Raw genomic sequence first — 16,268 nt, 5'->3', positions numbered from 1 at the left:
CTGCTGACTGCCTCTCCCTCCCCTTCCAAAGCTCTCCTGCACCAGAGGAATTCACTTCCCTGTGAACAGCACCCTGTACAGAACTGTCTTGAACAGCTACTGCAAAATCAGAATTATCACAGGGCAACTGCCATCTCTGACAGCTTACCTACCAGCCAATCCCCCGGGGAACAATGTATTAACAAGCAATTCATTGTCAACTACAAACCAGGACAAGTCCACTTACCTAAAGAATAGGTGATAGATGAACAGGTTTCCAACAGTATTTCTGTCAAAGCCACAGGGTCTGAGTGCTCCTCCTCAAACAGCATTAGCCTGTCAAATGCAAAATCACTGTCAGACACCCTGCGTCACCGGGACAGAAGTCTGCTTGACTTCCTCCAAGAATCCAGTGTCATCCTCCATTTCATTAAACAGTCTGAAGCAACAAGGAACAGAAACACCAAAGTGGACTGCAGAAAGGAGAATTACCCTTGGAAGTAGGCATTCATGGCTTGTAGCACTCCGAGCTGCACTTTCCATGTGCTGAGCTTCAGGCGGTCACACATTAACTTGCAAAATTCTTGGCGATAGGAACCTACAGAGAAGTAAGGATGTCACTGTGCTGCCACGGGGAAAGGCAGAAGGAAACACTTCCTGCTCTGTCTCCCAGGTGTTCCTTATGCTCCTCTCACAGCGACATTACACAAGTCACTGTGTATAACCAAGTCAACATCCTGTACCAAGTGACCCTGGAAATCTTCACCTCGTTAACATGCTCATTTACAAACACTGGAAGACAAACTGCTGCATCAGGCACTCTGGCATGCTAACAAAGCAACCCAGGTTGGGGTCTTTTCAAACATACCCAGCTCCTCCTCCACCATATACCAGCTGTGATGCAAACATAAAGGTGAACAGCAGAACTGTGCTGCTTTTGATCAGGCAAACTACCTCAGGCATCCTGCATGTCTCCACCAACTCAGAACAGCTTGGTGAAGCGCATTTCTAACAGCAGTGAAGCAATTTGCCCAAGGATGGGCTACTCTCTGGGAAAGCTGTTGCAGCAGCTTTCTCACTGAAGATCTTGTGAGCTGCAAGCACCTCCTCAAGAGCCTCGCCACATGATCTCCAGGTCCCTCCCTCCCCACCTTTTAATTTAAGAGGAAACAGTTTGAGCCAACAAAGTTTGTGCCGCACATCATCAGCTGACTTACGCTGTGTCTCCAGGCTCCTTGGCCAGGCTTTGCCCAGGGTCTCGAAGGCACAGATCAGGGACTCCATCTGCACCTCTTTCTCCCTCATGTCCTCATCCTCTTCGTCATGCTTTGGTAAACCTGTGCCCATGCTCTCAAGAGAGTTCTGGGGAGGCCATGGGGGGAAGGTATGATCGACAGAAGGATGAGAGCAGGCTAGCCACACACTTCAGTGCAAGTCAGTCTTCCCTCGCAGCTGCGCACAGCAGTCAGTGCCTCCACACAGAGGGAGCACAGGCCCCCTTGGCCACCAGCAGCCCTGGGGCTACCGGCAGCCTGCCGAAGCGCAGGGCGGCCCCGTGGCCTTGCATCCAAACTCCTGCCCGTGCCCTGAGAGTCCCACTCACAGAGCTGCGAAGCACTGCAGGTACTAAACAGCAGGGCCAATTCAGAATTTGGGCAGCACAGGTACAACCCCCCCCAGGGCTTACCAACAGTCTGGTATTCAGCCCCACCAAGGATCTGGCTGAGTGTGGTGTATTCCTCACATCAGCAGCCTTCTGGGCAGAAGTCTGGCGTGTGTCCAGCATCAGCTGGACTGTCACCACTTGGGTGCTTTGCTCTGAAAGAGGGAAAACTCAAGAAGCTGAACTGTCACCTTCTTTATCATGGGAAAGACGATATCTGCCAGCTCCTGGAAGCGGTCTTCCTTTGTTGCCTGCAGCACGCCAGCCGCGCAGCGCAGTGCCACCATCTTATACCGCAGGTTCTCCTTCCGACACTCCTTCAGGACAGCCTGGACAATATCACTGATGGTGGGCTGGCCAGGCACTGACTTCTGCAGCTCTGCACTGAAACACAAGGCATACAAATGCTCTCAGACCCACATTAATCCCTTCTCAAACACCGGAGTAATTCCTGTGTCCAGGCACAGGGTTGCCTACCAACAGTTGTAACTGTAAGTTACACTCTGGTGCTTGTTCTTTGCCCTCAAGCTGTTCTCCCTGTTTGTCTTTCCTGTCTTTGCCCATATGCTTCCAATGTACTTTCCCTCTTCACTTTTCTACCTCTTCATCTCTTTTCACCTTTAAAGTGTTCATCCTTCCCTTTAGTGTCTTCTTTCTTAGCAATTCTAGCCTCTCAACATCCTCTTCCTTGTCCTAAATTTACCTCTGCAGTTCCCTCTGAAGCATCACTTGCCCCTCCCAGCTCTCATCAGTGACCCACATATTGGTGAGTGGATTGGAGAGAGACTCCTCACATGCTGATGGGAGATCAAGATGGTGTTCACAACTTTCTACAGTCTCCTTATCAACACTGTACAACAACCTCCTTTTTGAGATCCCAGATCCTGAGAGTACCAAACTCTTCCAAGATACTTACTTGCACGCAGAGACGACACTGTCAATAGCCTTTAACAGCTCCTCCTGCAATGAGTGAAACAGAAACCACTGAGAAATGCTGCACAGCCCAACGGCTCCATCCTGCTGCGCAGGGAAAACCTTTGTACTCTGCTGTGAGAGGCAGCAGAGGAACGAGCCTCTGACACCAGCCTCGAGCACGCAGTCTGGCTCCCACCACTCCTGCTGCAGAGGACTTTCTTCCCATCTGCACTGGACTGGCAGTGGCAGGGGGCCTCACAGCACCTCACCGCACAAGCAACACCTCTCAAGCTAGAAGAGGGTGCGGTGGAAGTAGCCCGAGTGGGAACTGAACTCCTCAAGCAATCTGAACTCCTCCCCCGTTTCTTCCCCATCACCGTACCTGCTAAAGGCTGCGCAAGCGGCACGGCTCCCTGTGCCAGCCGCTGCGGCACAGCGCACCGCGCCTCCTGCGCGCCCCAGTGCTCACAGTGACCCACGAGGTGCCAGTTCTCATTTTACCTTCCCAGTCCAGGTTCTCCCTGTCAGGCCCTGCAGCAGTGCAGAGAGCACTATCCCCAGGTGCGGCGGGACGAGGGAGCCTGTCTGTTTGGCAATTGATGCCATGCCAGCTGCTCCCTGGGCTTTCATCTTCCAGGACTGGGATTGCAGAGCCTTCTGGGTGATGGCTATCAACTCCTCCATGTACAGTCTGATGCCACCCTGAGTACCTGCAGGTCAAACACAGGAAAACCGGAATTTTACCACAAAACAAACAAACAGACAAAAAATAATCTGATCTTATTAAAAAAAAATAAAAATAATTTAAAAAGCAGTTAGTGATTTATCCTTTTTTTCCCAGCCACGAAACGTATCAGCAGGCCTACTTCAAGCAAAGGGGTGAAGAATTGCCCCCCAGACTGACCGAATGAATTCTGTTTTCTAGATGCTTCCAAAGAAAATCTTTAGCATCTATATAGACAAAGAGCTCATCTCAGTCCTTCCATGGGTCAGACACTAGACACTGACTTAGCCTGTTTCTAAGAAACTTAACTTCTATGGAAACCGGCCACTGGAAAAGCTTTTTGCAGCTCCTTTCCCAAACTCCAGAAGAGGAATCTGGTGATGGAGGGACAAGATCCAAACCCAGGCCAGAGAAGACAACAGCAAAACCATCTCATCATGCGTCTAGAACTAGACACAAAGCAAAGGAGCCCTTCTACTGCATAGATTCATTCTCTGAAGTTAAAGTCGGCTCTACAACCCACCACACAGGCTAAGGTCCCCTGTAATTTCAGGGTGTGCATCAGCCCTTAAAGGGTAGCATCGAAATTTCTAAAGATATCAAGCTCCCTGTGCCACAATCAGGCCATATGACAGTGGCCTTCAGTGCTGCACAATCTTAAAACACTTCTTCTGAACGGGTCCATGTATTCTCAGTGATCAAAAGTTCCATAATTCCTTTAAATAGAAGAGAAACTAACCTGCCTAAACTCATTCAGGACATCTTTATGGAAACAAGCTTCCCAAATCTCTTACCATGAGAACTCTGTATTTCCAAAATGGATTCCCAGAGAGCATGATATTTCTTGCCCTGTGCTTTCCAGAAAGCACTTAACACAACTTACCAGGTACATTTTCCTGCCAAACTTCAGTCCACAGAGTAGAATTCTCTTTCTCTCCTTTTTCTTCATCAGGAACCTCATGCATGCCAAGAAAAGCCAATGGCAGCACATGTTTGGCATGGTTCTTCACTACGTCCGGGCTGTAGCGTCCCATCGCATGCACAGTTAAAGCACAGCCTGTTCTGTAAACTGGCTCTGAAGGAGAGAAACAATCACATGTTATGACAGGGGACTAGGATTTTAACTGTTTGGTCTGCCTCCTGTGAAGCAGAAGAATGCACAGCATGATATAGTGATGTATGGGATTTAATCACAGAATCACAGAAAAACAAGCTTGGAAGAGACCTTTGAAAGTCATGGAGCCCAACCATTCCCATCCTAAGCTAAACCATATCCCTAAGTACCTCATCTACCCTTTTTTTGAACACATCCAGGGAAGGTGACTCAACCCCCTGGGCAGCCTGTTCCAGTCCCTGACAACTCTTAAAGTAAAAATTTTTTTTCTAATGTCCAATCTAAACCTGCCCTGGCACAGCTTCATGCCATTGCCCCTTGTCCTGCCTCCTGTCACCTGGCTGAAGAGACCATCGCCCACCTCTCTACAACCTCCCTTCAGGTAGTTGTAGGTGGTGATAAGGTCTCCCCACAGCCTCCTCTTCTCCAAGCTAAACATCCCCAGCTCCCTCAGCCGTTCCTCATATCATTTGCCCTCCAGCCCCTTCACCAGCCTGGTTGCCCTTCTCTGCACACGCTCAAGGACCTCAATGTCCTTTGTACGGTGGGGAGCCCAGAACTGGACACAGTACTCAAGGTGTGGCCTCACCAATGCCGAGTACAGGGGCACAGTCACCTCCCTAGACCTACTGGCCACACTATTTTTGATACAAGCCAGGATGCCATTGGCCTTCTTGGCTGCCCGGGCACACTGCTGGCTCATATTCAGCCTGCTGTCAACCAACACCCCCGGGTCCTTCTCTGCCTGACAGCTCTCCAGCCAACCTCCCCCAAGCCTGTAGCGCTGCATGGGGTTGTTATGTCCCATGTGCAGCACTCTACACTTGGCCATGTTAAACCTCATCCCGTTGGTCTCAGCCCATGGGTCCAGTCTGTTCAGATCCCTCTGAAGAGCCTCCCTACCCTCAGGCAGATCAACACTTCCTCACAGCTTAGTGTCATCTGCAGACTTCCTGAGGGAGCATTCAATCCCTTCATCCAGGTCATTGATAAAGATGTTGAACAAGACTGGACCCAGGACTGGGCCCTGGGGGACGCCACTGGTGACCGGCCTCCAGCTGGATTTGGTTCCATTCACCACCACCCTCTGGGCCCGTCCATCCAGCCAGTTTTTAACCCAGCTGAGGGTCCACCTGTCCAGGCCAGTGGCAGCCAGTTTCTCAGTCAGAATGCTGTGAGAAACCCTGTCAAAGGCTTTACTGAAGTCCAGGCAGACCACATCCACAGCCTGCCCCTTGTCCATCAAGCGGGTCACCTTGTCATAGAAGGTGATCAGGTCAGTTTGACAGGATCTACCTCTTGTAAACCCATGTTGACTAGGCCTGATCCCCTGGCCATCACGCATGTGCTGCATGATAGCTCCCAGGATGACCCTGTCCATGATCTTCCCCAGGACTGAGGTCAGACTGACAGGCCTGTAGTTCCCCAAATCCTCCTTCCAATCCTGCTTATATATGGGTGTCACATCTGCCAGCCTCCAGTCGAGTGGAACTTCCCCAGTCTGACAGGATTGCTGGTAGATGATGGAAAGGGGTTTGGCAAGCACATCTGACAGCTCTCTCAGCACCCTCAGGTGAATCCCATCTGTCCCCATTGACTTGTTAGTGTCTAACTGGTTAAGTAGGTCGCTAATCATTTCCTCCTTAACCATGGGAATTTTGCTATTCTTCCCCTCTCTGTCAGCCAGATCCTGAGGATGAGTACTCAGAGAGTAACTATCTTTACTACTACAGACTGAGGTAAAGAAGGAATTAAGGACCTCAGCCTTGTCCTTATCCCTTGTCACTAAGGTTCCCTCAGTATCCAACAAAAGCTGGAGATTCTCCTTGACCCTCCTCTTACTGTTGATGTACCTACAGAAGGACTTTTTATTATCTTTCAGAGAACTGGCCAGTTTGAGTTCCAGTTCAGCTTTAGCCCTTCTGACTTTCTCCCTACACGATCTCACTGAATTCCTATAGTCAGCCCAAGACCCCTGCCCCTTCTTCCAAAGCTCATCTTTTTCCCTCTTTTCCCGAAGATCTTCCTGGATCTCCCTACTCAGCCAAGCTGGCTTCCTTCCTCCCCGACTACTCTTCCGACAGACTGGGACAGCCTGTTCTTGTGCTGCCAAGATTTCCTTCTTGAGGAGCAACCAACCCTCTTGGGCTCCTCTGCCCTCAAGGGCTGCCCCCCATGGAATCTTATTGAGCAGCTTCCTCAACAGACCAGTCAGCCCTACGGGAGTCTAAGGTGCTTGTTCTGGTGTCTCCCTTTCTTACTTCTCCCAGTACTAAGAATTCTATCAGCTCATGATCACTATGCCCCAGGCATCCTCCAACCTTCACATCCCCAACTAGGCCTTCCCTATTTACAAACAACAAGTCCAGCAGGGCACCTTCGCTGCTGGGTTCATTCACCAGCTGGGTCAGGAAGTTGTCTTCCAAACACTCCAGGAACCTGCTAGACTGTTTCCTCCCTGCTGTATTGTACCTCCAGGAGACATCTGGTAAATTGAAGTCCCCAATAAGGACGAGGACTCATCAGCTTCCTCCTCCTGATCAGGTGGTCTGTAATAGACTCCCATCACTATATATATCTCCCTGATTTCGTTTCCCTCTGAACTTTACCCAGAGGCATTCAACCCTTTCATCACCATACTCCAGCTCCAGGCAGTCACAACATTCTCTGACATACAGGGCTACCCCACCTCCTCTCCTACCCAGCCTGTCACACCTGTATAGTTTATAACCAGCAACTGCAGTACTCCAATCATGTGAATTGTCCCACCACGTTTCAGTGATGGCAATCACATCATAGGCTCCTTTAGTAACAAGGACTTCTAATTCCTCCTGTTTATTGCCCATGCTGCATGCATTGGTGTAGATGCACTTCATCTGGTCTACTGATCTTGCTATGTTCCTCAGGGAAGACTTGTTTCCCAAGTGGCAGCTGATTAAGTTACCTAGCCCATTGGTGGCAGTCACATTTCTACTCTGGGTTATCACACTACCCCCCAGATTAACTAGGGTGGTTGACTGGAGGTCATTGCCAGCACACTGTTTATCGATAACTTGACTACCACAACCAGGTTTTTTTCCATCTAGCCTGGCCCTGTCCCCCTCCCCCTTCTTATCTAGTATAAATCTCTATTAATGAGCCACGCTAGCTTCTTTGACAGTATCTTTCTGTCCCTTGGGGATAAGTTCTCCCCATCCCTGGAAAGCAAGGCTGATGAGTCTAGAACTAGCCCATTGTCAAAGACCCCAAGGTTCTGTTTCTCACACCATGCTCTGAGCCAGGTATTAATTTCCTGGCTCTTCTCCTTCCATCCCTCCCCATTCCCTGTAGTAGGAATGATGGAGGAAACACTACCTGTGCTCCAGATCCTTGTACCATGCATCCCAGGGCCCTTAAATCTTTCTTAAGGGTCCTCAGTTTTCTTTTATGCATTTCATTACTACCAATTTGGAAAATTAAAAGCGGGTAATAGTCCGTGTGTCTGACCAAGGTTGTGAGTCTCTTTGTTAAGTCCCTAATCAACCAGTGAAACCAAGCATCTCAATACAGAAGTGCTTCTTTACCAGCTTTTGCTGTCACCAGGAACTTTATTCTGCACTACATTCTGTAACTGAACACTCTGAAAGCAACATACCATCCTTCTCCATGTACCAGCTGCTGAGTTTGTGTAGCAGCTTCTCAGTGCTACTGTCCCGGGAAGTCTGTAACAGGGAAGAGACTCAAATCACTCACTTAAAAAAAACCCCAAACAAAAAAAGCCCAGCAAAATAAAGCCTAAACCCATCTCAAACCCCAACTCACCCGGACCAGATGCCCCATAGCAAAGGCAAAGGACTTCTGTACCACACTGTTGCGATCAGTCAGGCCACTAAGTAAAGCACTCATGAGTTTGCCTGTTGGAAGAGACTTTGCTTTATGCTTTATCAGGAGCATCATGCTTTATGAACGTGTCAAGAACTACAATGACCTGCATTTCACTAGACTGCCTGAACATATACGTTTTCCCTCGCTGCATGTTCGCAGGGTTTTAGGTCTGCCTGGTCCCTGTGTTTAAACCAGTGCACAGCACACACAGCAAGGGTCATCACAGCCAGTGTTCCCCCAGCCCCAGCCAGCACAATGTCACTGAGAGTGTCCCTGTACGTGAGCACCAGAGCCCATCAAGCTTTCTGCTTTACTTCTGTTTTGCAACAGGAAGGCGAACCTCACTTCTACTATCAAATCACAATAAACTGTAAAGAGAAGGCTAACACCCAAGGAAGCAAAGTCCCTGTTTATGGCCCTCCCACATTGCAAGCTGAAGGAACAAGTGCTTACTGACAATGCTGCACTAACACAGATGCTGTCAGTCTGCTCCAAGAAAAGTACAGAGATTTTTCTGCCTGTTCCTGCTAGGCACTAGCAAATTCCCTTAACCTTTTGCCTCTTCCCACTTGGTGAGGTATTTAACATCCCCAGAAGGCCAGTCTCATATGGACAAGGCAACCTCAAACAGCTCTCTGAGGAAAACACACAAAAAAGGTCATTCTTGTGATGAAATCAAGGGCCAATAGGGAGGAAATACTGACATAATGCTACCATAGTAACAGCAACAAAGAGCAGTTTTAAAACCTGGCACTAGAAACAAACCGTACCTGAATAAGGTGTTAAGTCCTGAGGACACTGTGTGGTTAAGGACACAATTACACTGGCACAGCCTCCCTGAAGATTGATTGAAAGGGAAATCAAAGGTAAAATAAAAACAGTTATTAGCCCCTGGTTACTACTTCTAATGCTTGCTGTATGCACCTGTACAACATGTTTTAAGGTCACCAAGCCTCCACCCTGATAAATCAGGATCCAAGGGCAGAAGCAGATAAATAGTTTGAAACAAATAAATGATGAGAATTGAATTAGGAAATTAAAGTCACCAGGACCCACACTCTTGATATGTGATCCTGGAAGATTTACAGCTACCAAGGACAACCTTCTGCACTGGGTGTCTCAGAGCACAGCACCCATGTAGCCCATGGGAGGTTAAAGCAGCACACTCGTCAAATCACAAGTCACATAGGTGTGGTTGAGACTCAGATGTAAAATTACTCCAATTCTATGAAATATCAAAATCACAGGCATACCTTTGTGCCAAGGCCTACTCCACTTTTGATCAGTTCACAGAGACGAGGGACCAGCTCACCCAGGACGGACACATCCAAATACTGCAAGCTCTAGAGGAAGGCAAGGGACAGGGGGGCAGAAAAAGGAAATAAGGTAGGTAATGGTGGCAGACTTAAGCTGGTCTACTTCCAGCTGAGGCCTCCCTCAGTTCTGCAGGCTGGCCTTCAGCTGAACTGTGAGTTTGCTGCATGGTAGGGAAAAAGGCACCATGAAGTGGCTTCTGCCACGTACAGATTTTCGTGTCCCAATTCTATGCTGAGCTGACCCTGCTAAAATGACCATTTGCTGGTACAGGTGTAGTCTGAATGTCTAGAAAGATGAAAGCTGCACGTGAGCAAGAACTCCTTTTGGGGAGGGAAACAGTTGCAAAGGTGTGCATATCTGGGACCACCTGGAAGAAGAAACTATCTGAACAAATAGTCTGAATCCCAAAGGCTGATTGGTGACCCCCTGGAATAAACAACTGGGTTTTTTTTCAGGATACTGCAGACAATGGTAAGAGATGGAGTGGGACATGGGGGTGTGTGTGATGCAAAACCCCTGGACCAAACCTCTTTCAATTCTGCTGTCATGGCAGCAAGGCAAACACTTTTGATAAACACTGAAGAAGGGAACCTTATGGCAGCAACATGGGCTAAAAAAATACAGGATAAACAGACAGTTTTTACACAGGACTTTGAAGACCAGGGTGCCTGGAGTGAAACCTTTTGCTTCATTAACTGGGAAATTAATATTAAAGTTGACCCCCCCTATATATGCTAATGAGCTAAAAGGAGTAGTTGCTAAACATAAATGACATTTTCCATCTAAATCACGCTGCACATCACCTGGGAGGGATGAAACCTGAGATGAGACACCCCTGTGTAGGCTGCACTGATAGGGCTAACATCAACAGGGGAAGAGGAGCATAGCTGAGGGGAAAACACCGGTTCACTGGGTGTGTAGCTGTAGCGTAATAAATTACTTTCCTTTACTCTGTGTTGAATCTGTTTTGCCCATGACACTAATTGCAGAGTGATCCTTCTCTGTCCTTATCTCAAATCCTAAGCCTCCCAACATGTATTTTCTCCCTTTCTTGGGTGAAAAGGGGAGTGAGCGAGCAGCTTGGTGGGCATTTCGTATCCAGCCAGGGCCAAACCACCACAAGAAGGTAACCCTCTATGAGCTTCTCAAGTCAAGTAAGCTGTCACTTCCCCTCCCCACACCAGTAGGCTGAAGGAAACAATCCATTGTATCATACAATTGCCCCTACACCCCAAGAACAGAGAGGAAACAACAGAAAGTTGTTTATATGCCAGGATATCTTCACGCTACTTACTCCAGGGAAGCCATACTACCTCTTCCCTCCCCTAGTAAATCCCAAGCATTGATTGGGGCAGGGAAACTATCTCTCCAAGGGCTAGCAGGGGAGATGCATGGCCAAGAAGAGGGACAGCAGCAGCTGCTGCATTCTGTGGGGTGGCAGTGAGTACAGTTTTACATGGAGCTTTTCATTCCCAGCTGCTTTACACACTATTTATAGAGCACTTCACCTGACACCCTCCACACACTGCTATGTACAGCAGGGCCTGTTGTTACTTTTCTATAAGCACTGGAAACAAAGAATACATTTGGTGGCTATGCTTCTAAAACCTGGCCAGCGCTCATAGCCCCTGCCTGCTCACATGCCTCTGGCTGTGTGCAGTGCCGGGGCAGAAGGAGAGGTCTCCTCTTTGTGAAGGTGCAGGCTCTTACAGAGGGCAGAGGCTCTGCCAAGACAGACCCTACAGCACACTTTCTGGGCATCAGCAACTCCTCCTCCAGCAGAAGGAAAAAAATGCTGTGCCACACACCAGCTGCTGACAGAGCTTTCAGTGATACCAGCATCTTCTCTAAATACCTCGAGACGAATGCGCTGGCAAGACCGAGGTAGGGATATCTAAGCAAAGGCTGGACAGCATTTGTGCCTTGAAACAATAACTATCTTCAACTGGATGCTCAGGTGAGAAGCTGATTGTGGATTATGGGACAGAGATGAAGAGAAATGGCAGCTAGTATAACCCAGAACCAGTTGAGGCCCCATTCAATGAAAAGCACTTGAAAAATACCCTCCTCTTTATCGAAGCAGGCAGGTCTCCAGCTGAAGAAACAATCCACTGACTCCAAATGGAGCCAAGATTATTCACAACTAATATGAGGGGCAAGATGTTGCAACAGGATGACAGAAGTCAATGCATGAAATAGAAGGTGGATTCTGCAAAGCCCCCACTTCAATTCCCATTCTCCTCCAACATACCTTCACTGGAACCCTTTTGAATCAAGTGCTTACCATGTTAATGGTTTCCATCATGGGAGATGACTTGACAGCACTAAGTCTGGCACTATCCATTGCAGTCTGAAAAATAAAGGAAGAAAACACACCTGGGTGCAAACTCAACATGAAAACAGTGGAAAGAGCAGTACCAGCTGTAACTCACTACCCTGCAAACTCAAACCAGAATCTGTTTTCAACGTATATAGATAGAAACTGATTATGTCTACAGACTGTGAATGTCTCCCTCTCAGAGGCAGACTAGCTGGAGTTCAGCTGGAGTGCAGGAGTTAAACCACACACTCCTGACACCACAGAAATTAAAAAAGAAAAGAAAAGAAGGAGTACAAAAAAGAAAGGAGGGAAGAAAGTAAAAGGGGAACAAAAGAGAAAAAAAATCCCACTCTGACCTACTGTTCACTGCTTTCTCATTAGCAAAGGACAGCGTTTGACCTCTCTGCCCCTCTGCTCCCCAGCTAAATTAGCTTCTGAACAGTGGATTTCAGTCACTTTCCCAGAAGAGTACTACTAATTAATAGGGTTCTTTGAAAGAGACCAAAGGGCTGACAACATCCACCTCCAGCCCACCATGCTATGGCACACCTTCTAATTTATTAGAATTCCTGCAGTTAACCCCCCTGTCAAAAACAGCAAAGTCTGACAGTACAGGTGCATTTCAGATAATTACTGCCAACTCTCATTACCTGTTCCACAGCTGTACATGGAGATAAAGTGTATTTTAGCAACAGTTCTTACTATGATTCTTCTTCACTTTCTGAAATATGTCAACCCTCACAAAAACCCCACCCTGCATTTGTTCAGCCACGTTCCAATGACCAAACATTTTTAATAATTTATTAGTTACTTTTTGTCTTTTAACACTTCTCTACCAAATCTGCTATTTTTTCTATTCACTGAATGAAGCTGAATTCTTTGTTATCTCTGTTCTGTTGATAGTTTCCCATTGTAGTTGCACTTACTTTCTCCTGCTCTGTTGCACAAAGACTCAAATAGTTGAGGACCTGAGGCTCCAGCACACTCAAGGATTCCAGCAGGGCTGGGATAAGTTTTGGTGCATGAGGTTTCAGCATAGATCCAGCACTTTTACTGATCTTCACAAGAGTATTAATGCTGGGAAAAAAAAACAAACCAACAAAGGGAAAGTCAGAGAAACACACAGACTAGCTGAAAAACCTCTCTGGTCTACACTAATCCAGTGCCCACAGAAAGGCCAATCCAAATCTCAGACACACCAAAATCAATCTGCCTGCAAACAAATTTCTGTCTTTTTCTGCTCACGCAAAATCATACCCTAGTGCTGAGCTTCCAATGGTTGCCATGCTGTGCACAGTGAGTGCTTACTTTGGCACAGTTTCACAAAGGGACTGGATGAAGAGGCTGTACTACAGACAGATCCAGGAACAAATAACACATCTTTTTGTTTTAAAGAAGCTCTGGGCAAAGTCACCCCATTGTCTCTGCCCAAGAAATAAAGATTACAAAGATTTGTTCAAATCCTACTTGTCAGTTTCAGGCTGGTCACGCTTCTCAGGCTGTATTTTGGCAAACAGTTTTCCTATCTTCAAAAGGATGAAAAAATTGAAGAAATATTCACTATAATTTGTTAGGGAACTTCCTGGATAATATTGTTCAATAAAAGAAAATTATTTTTTGCAAAGACCAGCTACACCCCAAATCTGAATTTTCCAGGTTTTCTGTCCTTCAAGCAAATGAAGGAATTAACAAGGTTAGAAAGTGACAGGCATACGAAGTCCCTACACAACCAGGGATATCAAACCATTCCTTGATTTAAAATGTGTTTGAACAAGGTGACTGAATGCAGTCACCTCTGGGATGTGAACTGTCATTACTCACAACCAGTTGTGAAATAAGACCTGACTGTTTCAAGAACTACTGTGGCATTTTTTGCTTACAGGCAGAATATATATGCCAGCCCTAAAGCCTGATGAAGCCTCACACGCAGCAAAGTGCTGGCAGATCAGCTTGCCATGTGTACATAGAGAAAAGAACTTCCTGCTGGGAACTGAATCTGAGTATCTGCAGAGAAGCCAGATACTCCCAAAAGGTAAGTGTAGTCTGCTGTTTGAAGTGTAGGCTGCTGTCTGAACTCCGTGAGGAAAGGACTCAGAAGAAAAAGCTGTTTTGGGGAGAAACTTGCTACTTAAAACATAAAGAACATTCCACAACTCAAGTGAGTCAGATGGGTCTCACTGGGACAAAGAGTGACCCAATCCCCCAGGAAGCTTATGTGATGCCAAACTAACCTGAGAGATCGGACTTCAGCAACTGTGCTCACTATTCCTTTGTCTAGGAGGCAAGGGAGCAGCACAGCTATCGTCTTCTGACCAGCTGCTCCTTTAGAGGGGTCACACATTTTCACACAGACCTGGGGACAGATGACAATCAGTGCTGTAATCCTGTACATACCTCCTGCTCAGACTACATTAAAGCACCTTCTCTGTCAGACAGAAGAAGCCAACAGCAATTAAAACAACTGCTCACAGCCAAATGCAGACTCTGTTACACCTCCACTCTCCTCTCCAAGAGGTATGAGCCCTAAGCCATGTCCCTAAAAGGAGTCAGCTTCTAGAAAAGACAAATTTAGAGCCTTGCAGGCCTTGATCTGCATGAAGAGATGGACCAAATGACTTCTCAGGTGGGGGACAGACTATCTCAGTCACATGGACTCAACCATTCCATGAGGCAGAGCAAGTCCCAGATCAGAACAGATTCTGTAATTTCAACAGTGTTTTTGGACCAGATCGCTGCTCATGCCACTGAAATGTCACACTGCATGCATCGTGAAGATGATGATTTCAAACACAGGTTTTAAGATCCATTTCCCCACATGTAACATTTTTTAGAGGGATACCAAATGAAACATTAAATGATACATGTACTACACCCAAAAAATCTTGTGTCAGTACCAGCACCAGAGAGTAAAGTCCAGAGTGGATTACTTTGTTTCACACCAATGAGGTTCCACTAGATTTGGTCAACTAGATGGGCTGGGATGGTCAACTGCTGAAGTTACAGGAAATCTCCTTAATTCCCACCCCCCAGCAGGGAAGAAAAAAAAACCCAGAGAAAAAAAAAAAACAGTTCATTACATCCCCTCTCTGGTTGTATAGAATTTACCATCAGAACTTCACCAGCATCGACATTAGTAGAGAGGAGTATGTGGTGAAACTGCTTAAGGTTGCTGTGTAAGGGTCTGTTTTATTTGTCATGACTGCACCTTATACTACAAGTATTTTCAAGACAACAATCTATGGTAAACAGGTCACTCCTGCAGGCATGACAGTGAATGATTACCTGACATCAAAATCATACATGTCTCCTTGTGCAAATGACAAAATTAAGAGTTTTACCTTGCTTAAAGTTTTTAGAGCTAGTTCCGCTGCCTTTCGCACAGTCTCCTAAAAAATAAGTCGACAATCAGTTGTTATTGTCTTTAAATCATCAATTAATATAAATGGGTCTATAGAAAAGTATAGCACTACTACTGACAAGGCTATATTCATGGTTAATACCCAATACAGTATCTTTCAAAAAAGCCTACTCAGTAACAAACACATCAACAATCCTGCCCGACACACATTATTTTACTGGTTGTACAAAAAAACCCCACAAAACAAAACAAAGCCAAATAGTAAAACCCAAAACCAAATCCAAAAAACCCAACAGAACCTTCTACTGCAAAAATAAGTATATAGTGCTTTGGGTATACTTTATCCCCTCCTCAATACGATGCTGGTTGCTTAGTGATGCTTTACTCAACTGAATGTCTAGGGGCAGGAAAGGATGGACTAAAGCAAACAGTAAAATCAGTGCAGCTCTGGCACATGACACCCCCACTGAGATTAACTTTACTTGCATTGATGAATTAAACAGTATCTGCCAAGATTCCTGGGTACTGAAACACAATCACCTGGACTGGTGATGTCTTAGGAGAATCTTCAAAAAAATCATCTGGCTTGCCACAAGCAGACCTTCCCAAACCATTTCCAGATTTGGGAATGTCAGAAATTAGATGCTCCCCAAAAGGGAGTTTACAGACAGTTGCTCAATTTTGGAGGCTAATACAGCTTATTAGCATTGAGGCAAAACTGATCAGCTAGTTTCAGTGCTCAGGGACACACATTATTAGATCTAACAGTATGGAAGGAACAAGCTGGTTTCCTGGTACGAAGTACACTCTGGAAAGCAGCTCTGCCTTGCTTACACTTGAGTGAGCAGAGAAGCCTGGATCCAGAGAGACTAGAGCTCAAACTTGAAAGGACCCAAGACCTCTGACTTCATACATGCAAGCCACTTAAGCACACAAGCAGCCCAAAAGAAATGTTTCTATACTCTAGAGTTAAGCACTACTTAGGAATTCTTTTATGTCCAGGAAAAATGCTGA

The 16,268-nt window shown here is 46.6% G+C and overlaps 1 protein-coding gene across 1 annotated transcript in view; it reads right to left on the bottom strand.

The window, feature by feature from the left end:
- The window catches only part of ECPAS (Ecm29 proteasome adaptor and scaffold), a gene marked incomplete at its 5' end in the record, with an annotated part of 69,410 nt that overhangs the window by 4,649 nt on the left and 48,493 nt on the right, over positions 1-16,268 (bottom strand). Inside the window, 15 exons of the mRNA XM_084277976.1 lie at positions 227-315; positions 472-577; positions 1,197-1,341; positions 1,834-2,026; positions 2,559-2,602; positions 3,059-3,267; positions 4,165-4,356; positions 8,030-8,096; positions 8,197-8,288; positions 9,030-9,096; positions 9,513-9,602; positions 11,861-11,926; positions 12,823-12,973; positions 14,128-14,249; positions 15,235-15,282. Of these exons, the coding sequence (XP_084134102.1) occupies positions 227-315; positions 472-577; positions 1,197-1,341; positions 1,834-2,026; positions 2,559-2,602; positions 3,059-3,267; positions 4,165-4,356; positions 8,030-8,096; positions 8,197-8,288; positions 9,030-9,096; positions 9,513-9,602; positions 11,861-11,926; positions 12,823-12,973; positions 14,128-14,249; positions 15,235-15,282 (1,681 nt within the window). The remainder of the gene's footprint in view (positions 1-226; positions 316-471; positions 578-1,196; positions 1,342-1,833; positions 2,027-2,558; positions 2,603-3,058; positions 3,268-4,164; positions 4,357-8,029; positions 8,097-8,196; positions 8,289-9,029; positions 9,097-9,512; positions 9,603-11,860; positions 11,927-12,822; positions 12,974-14,127; positions 14,250-15,234; positions 15,283-16,268) is intronic.

Source organism: Gallinula chloropus (assembly GCF_964237585.1).
Source record: "Gallinula chloropus genome assembly, chromosome: Z".
Taxonomy (NCBI): Eukaryota; Metazoa; Chordata; class Aves; order Gruiformes; family Rallidae; genus Gallinula; species Gallinula chloropus.
Note: the sequence above shows the minus strand (reverse complement) of the source record. Positions and strands in the feature narration are given on the sequence as shown.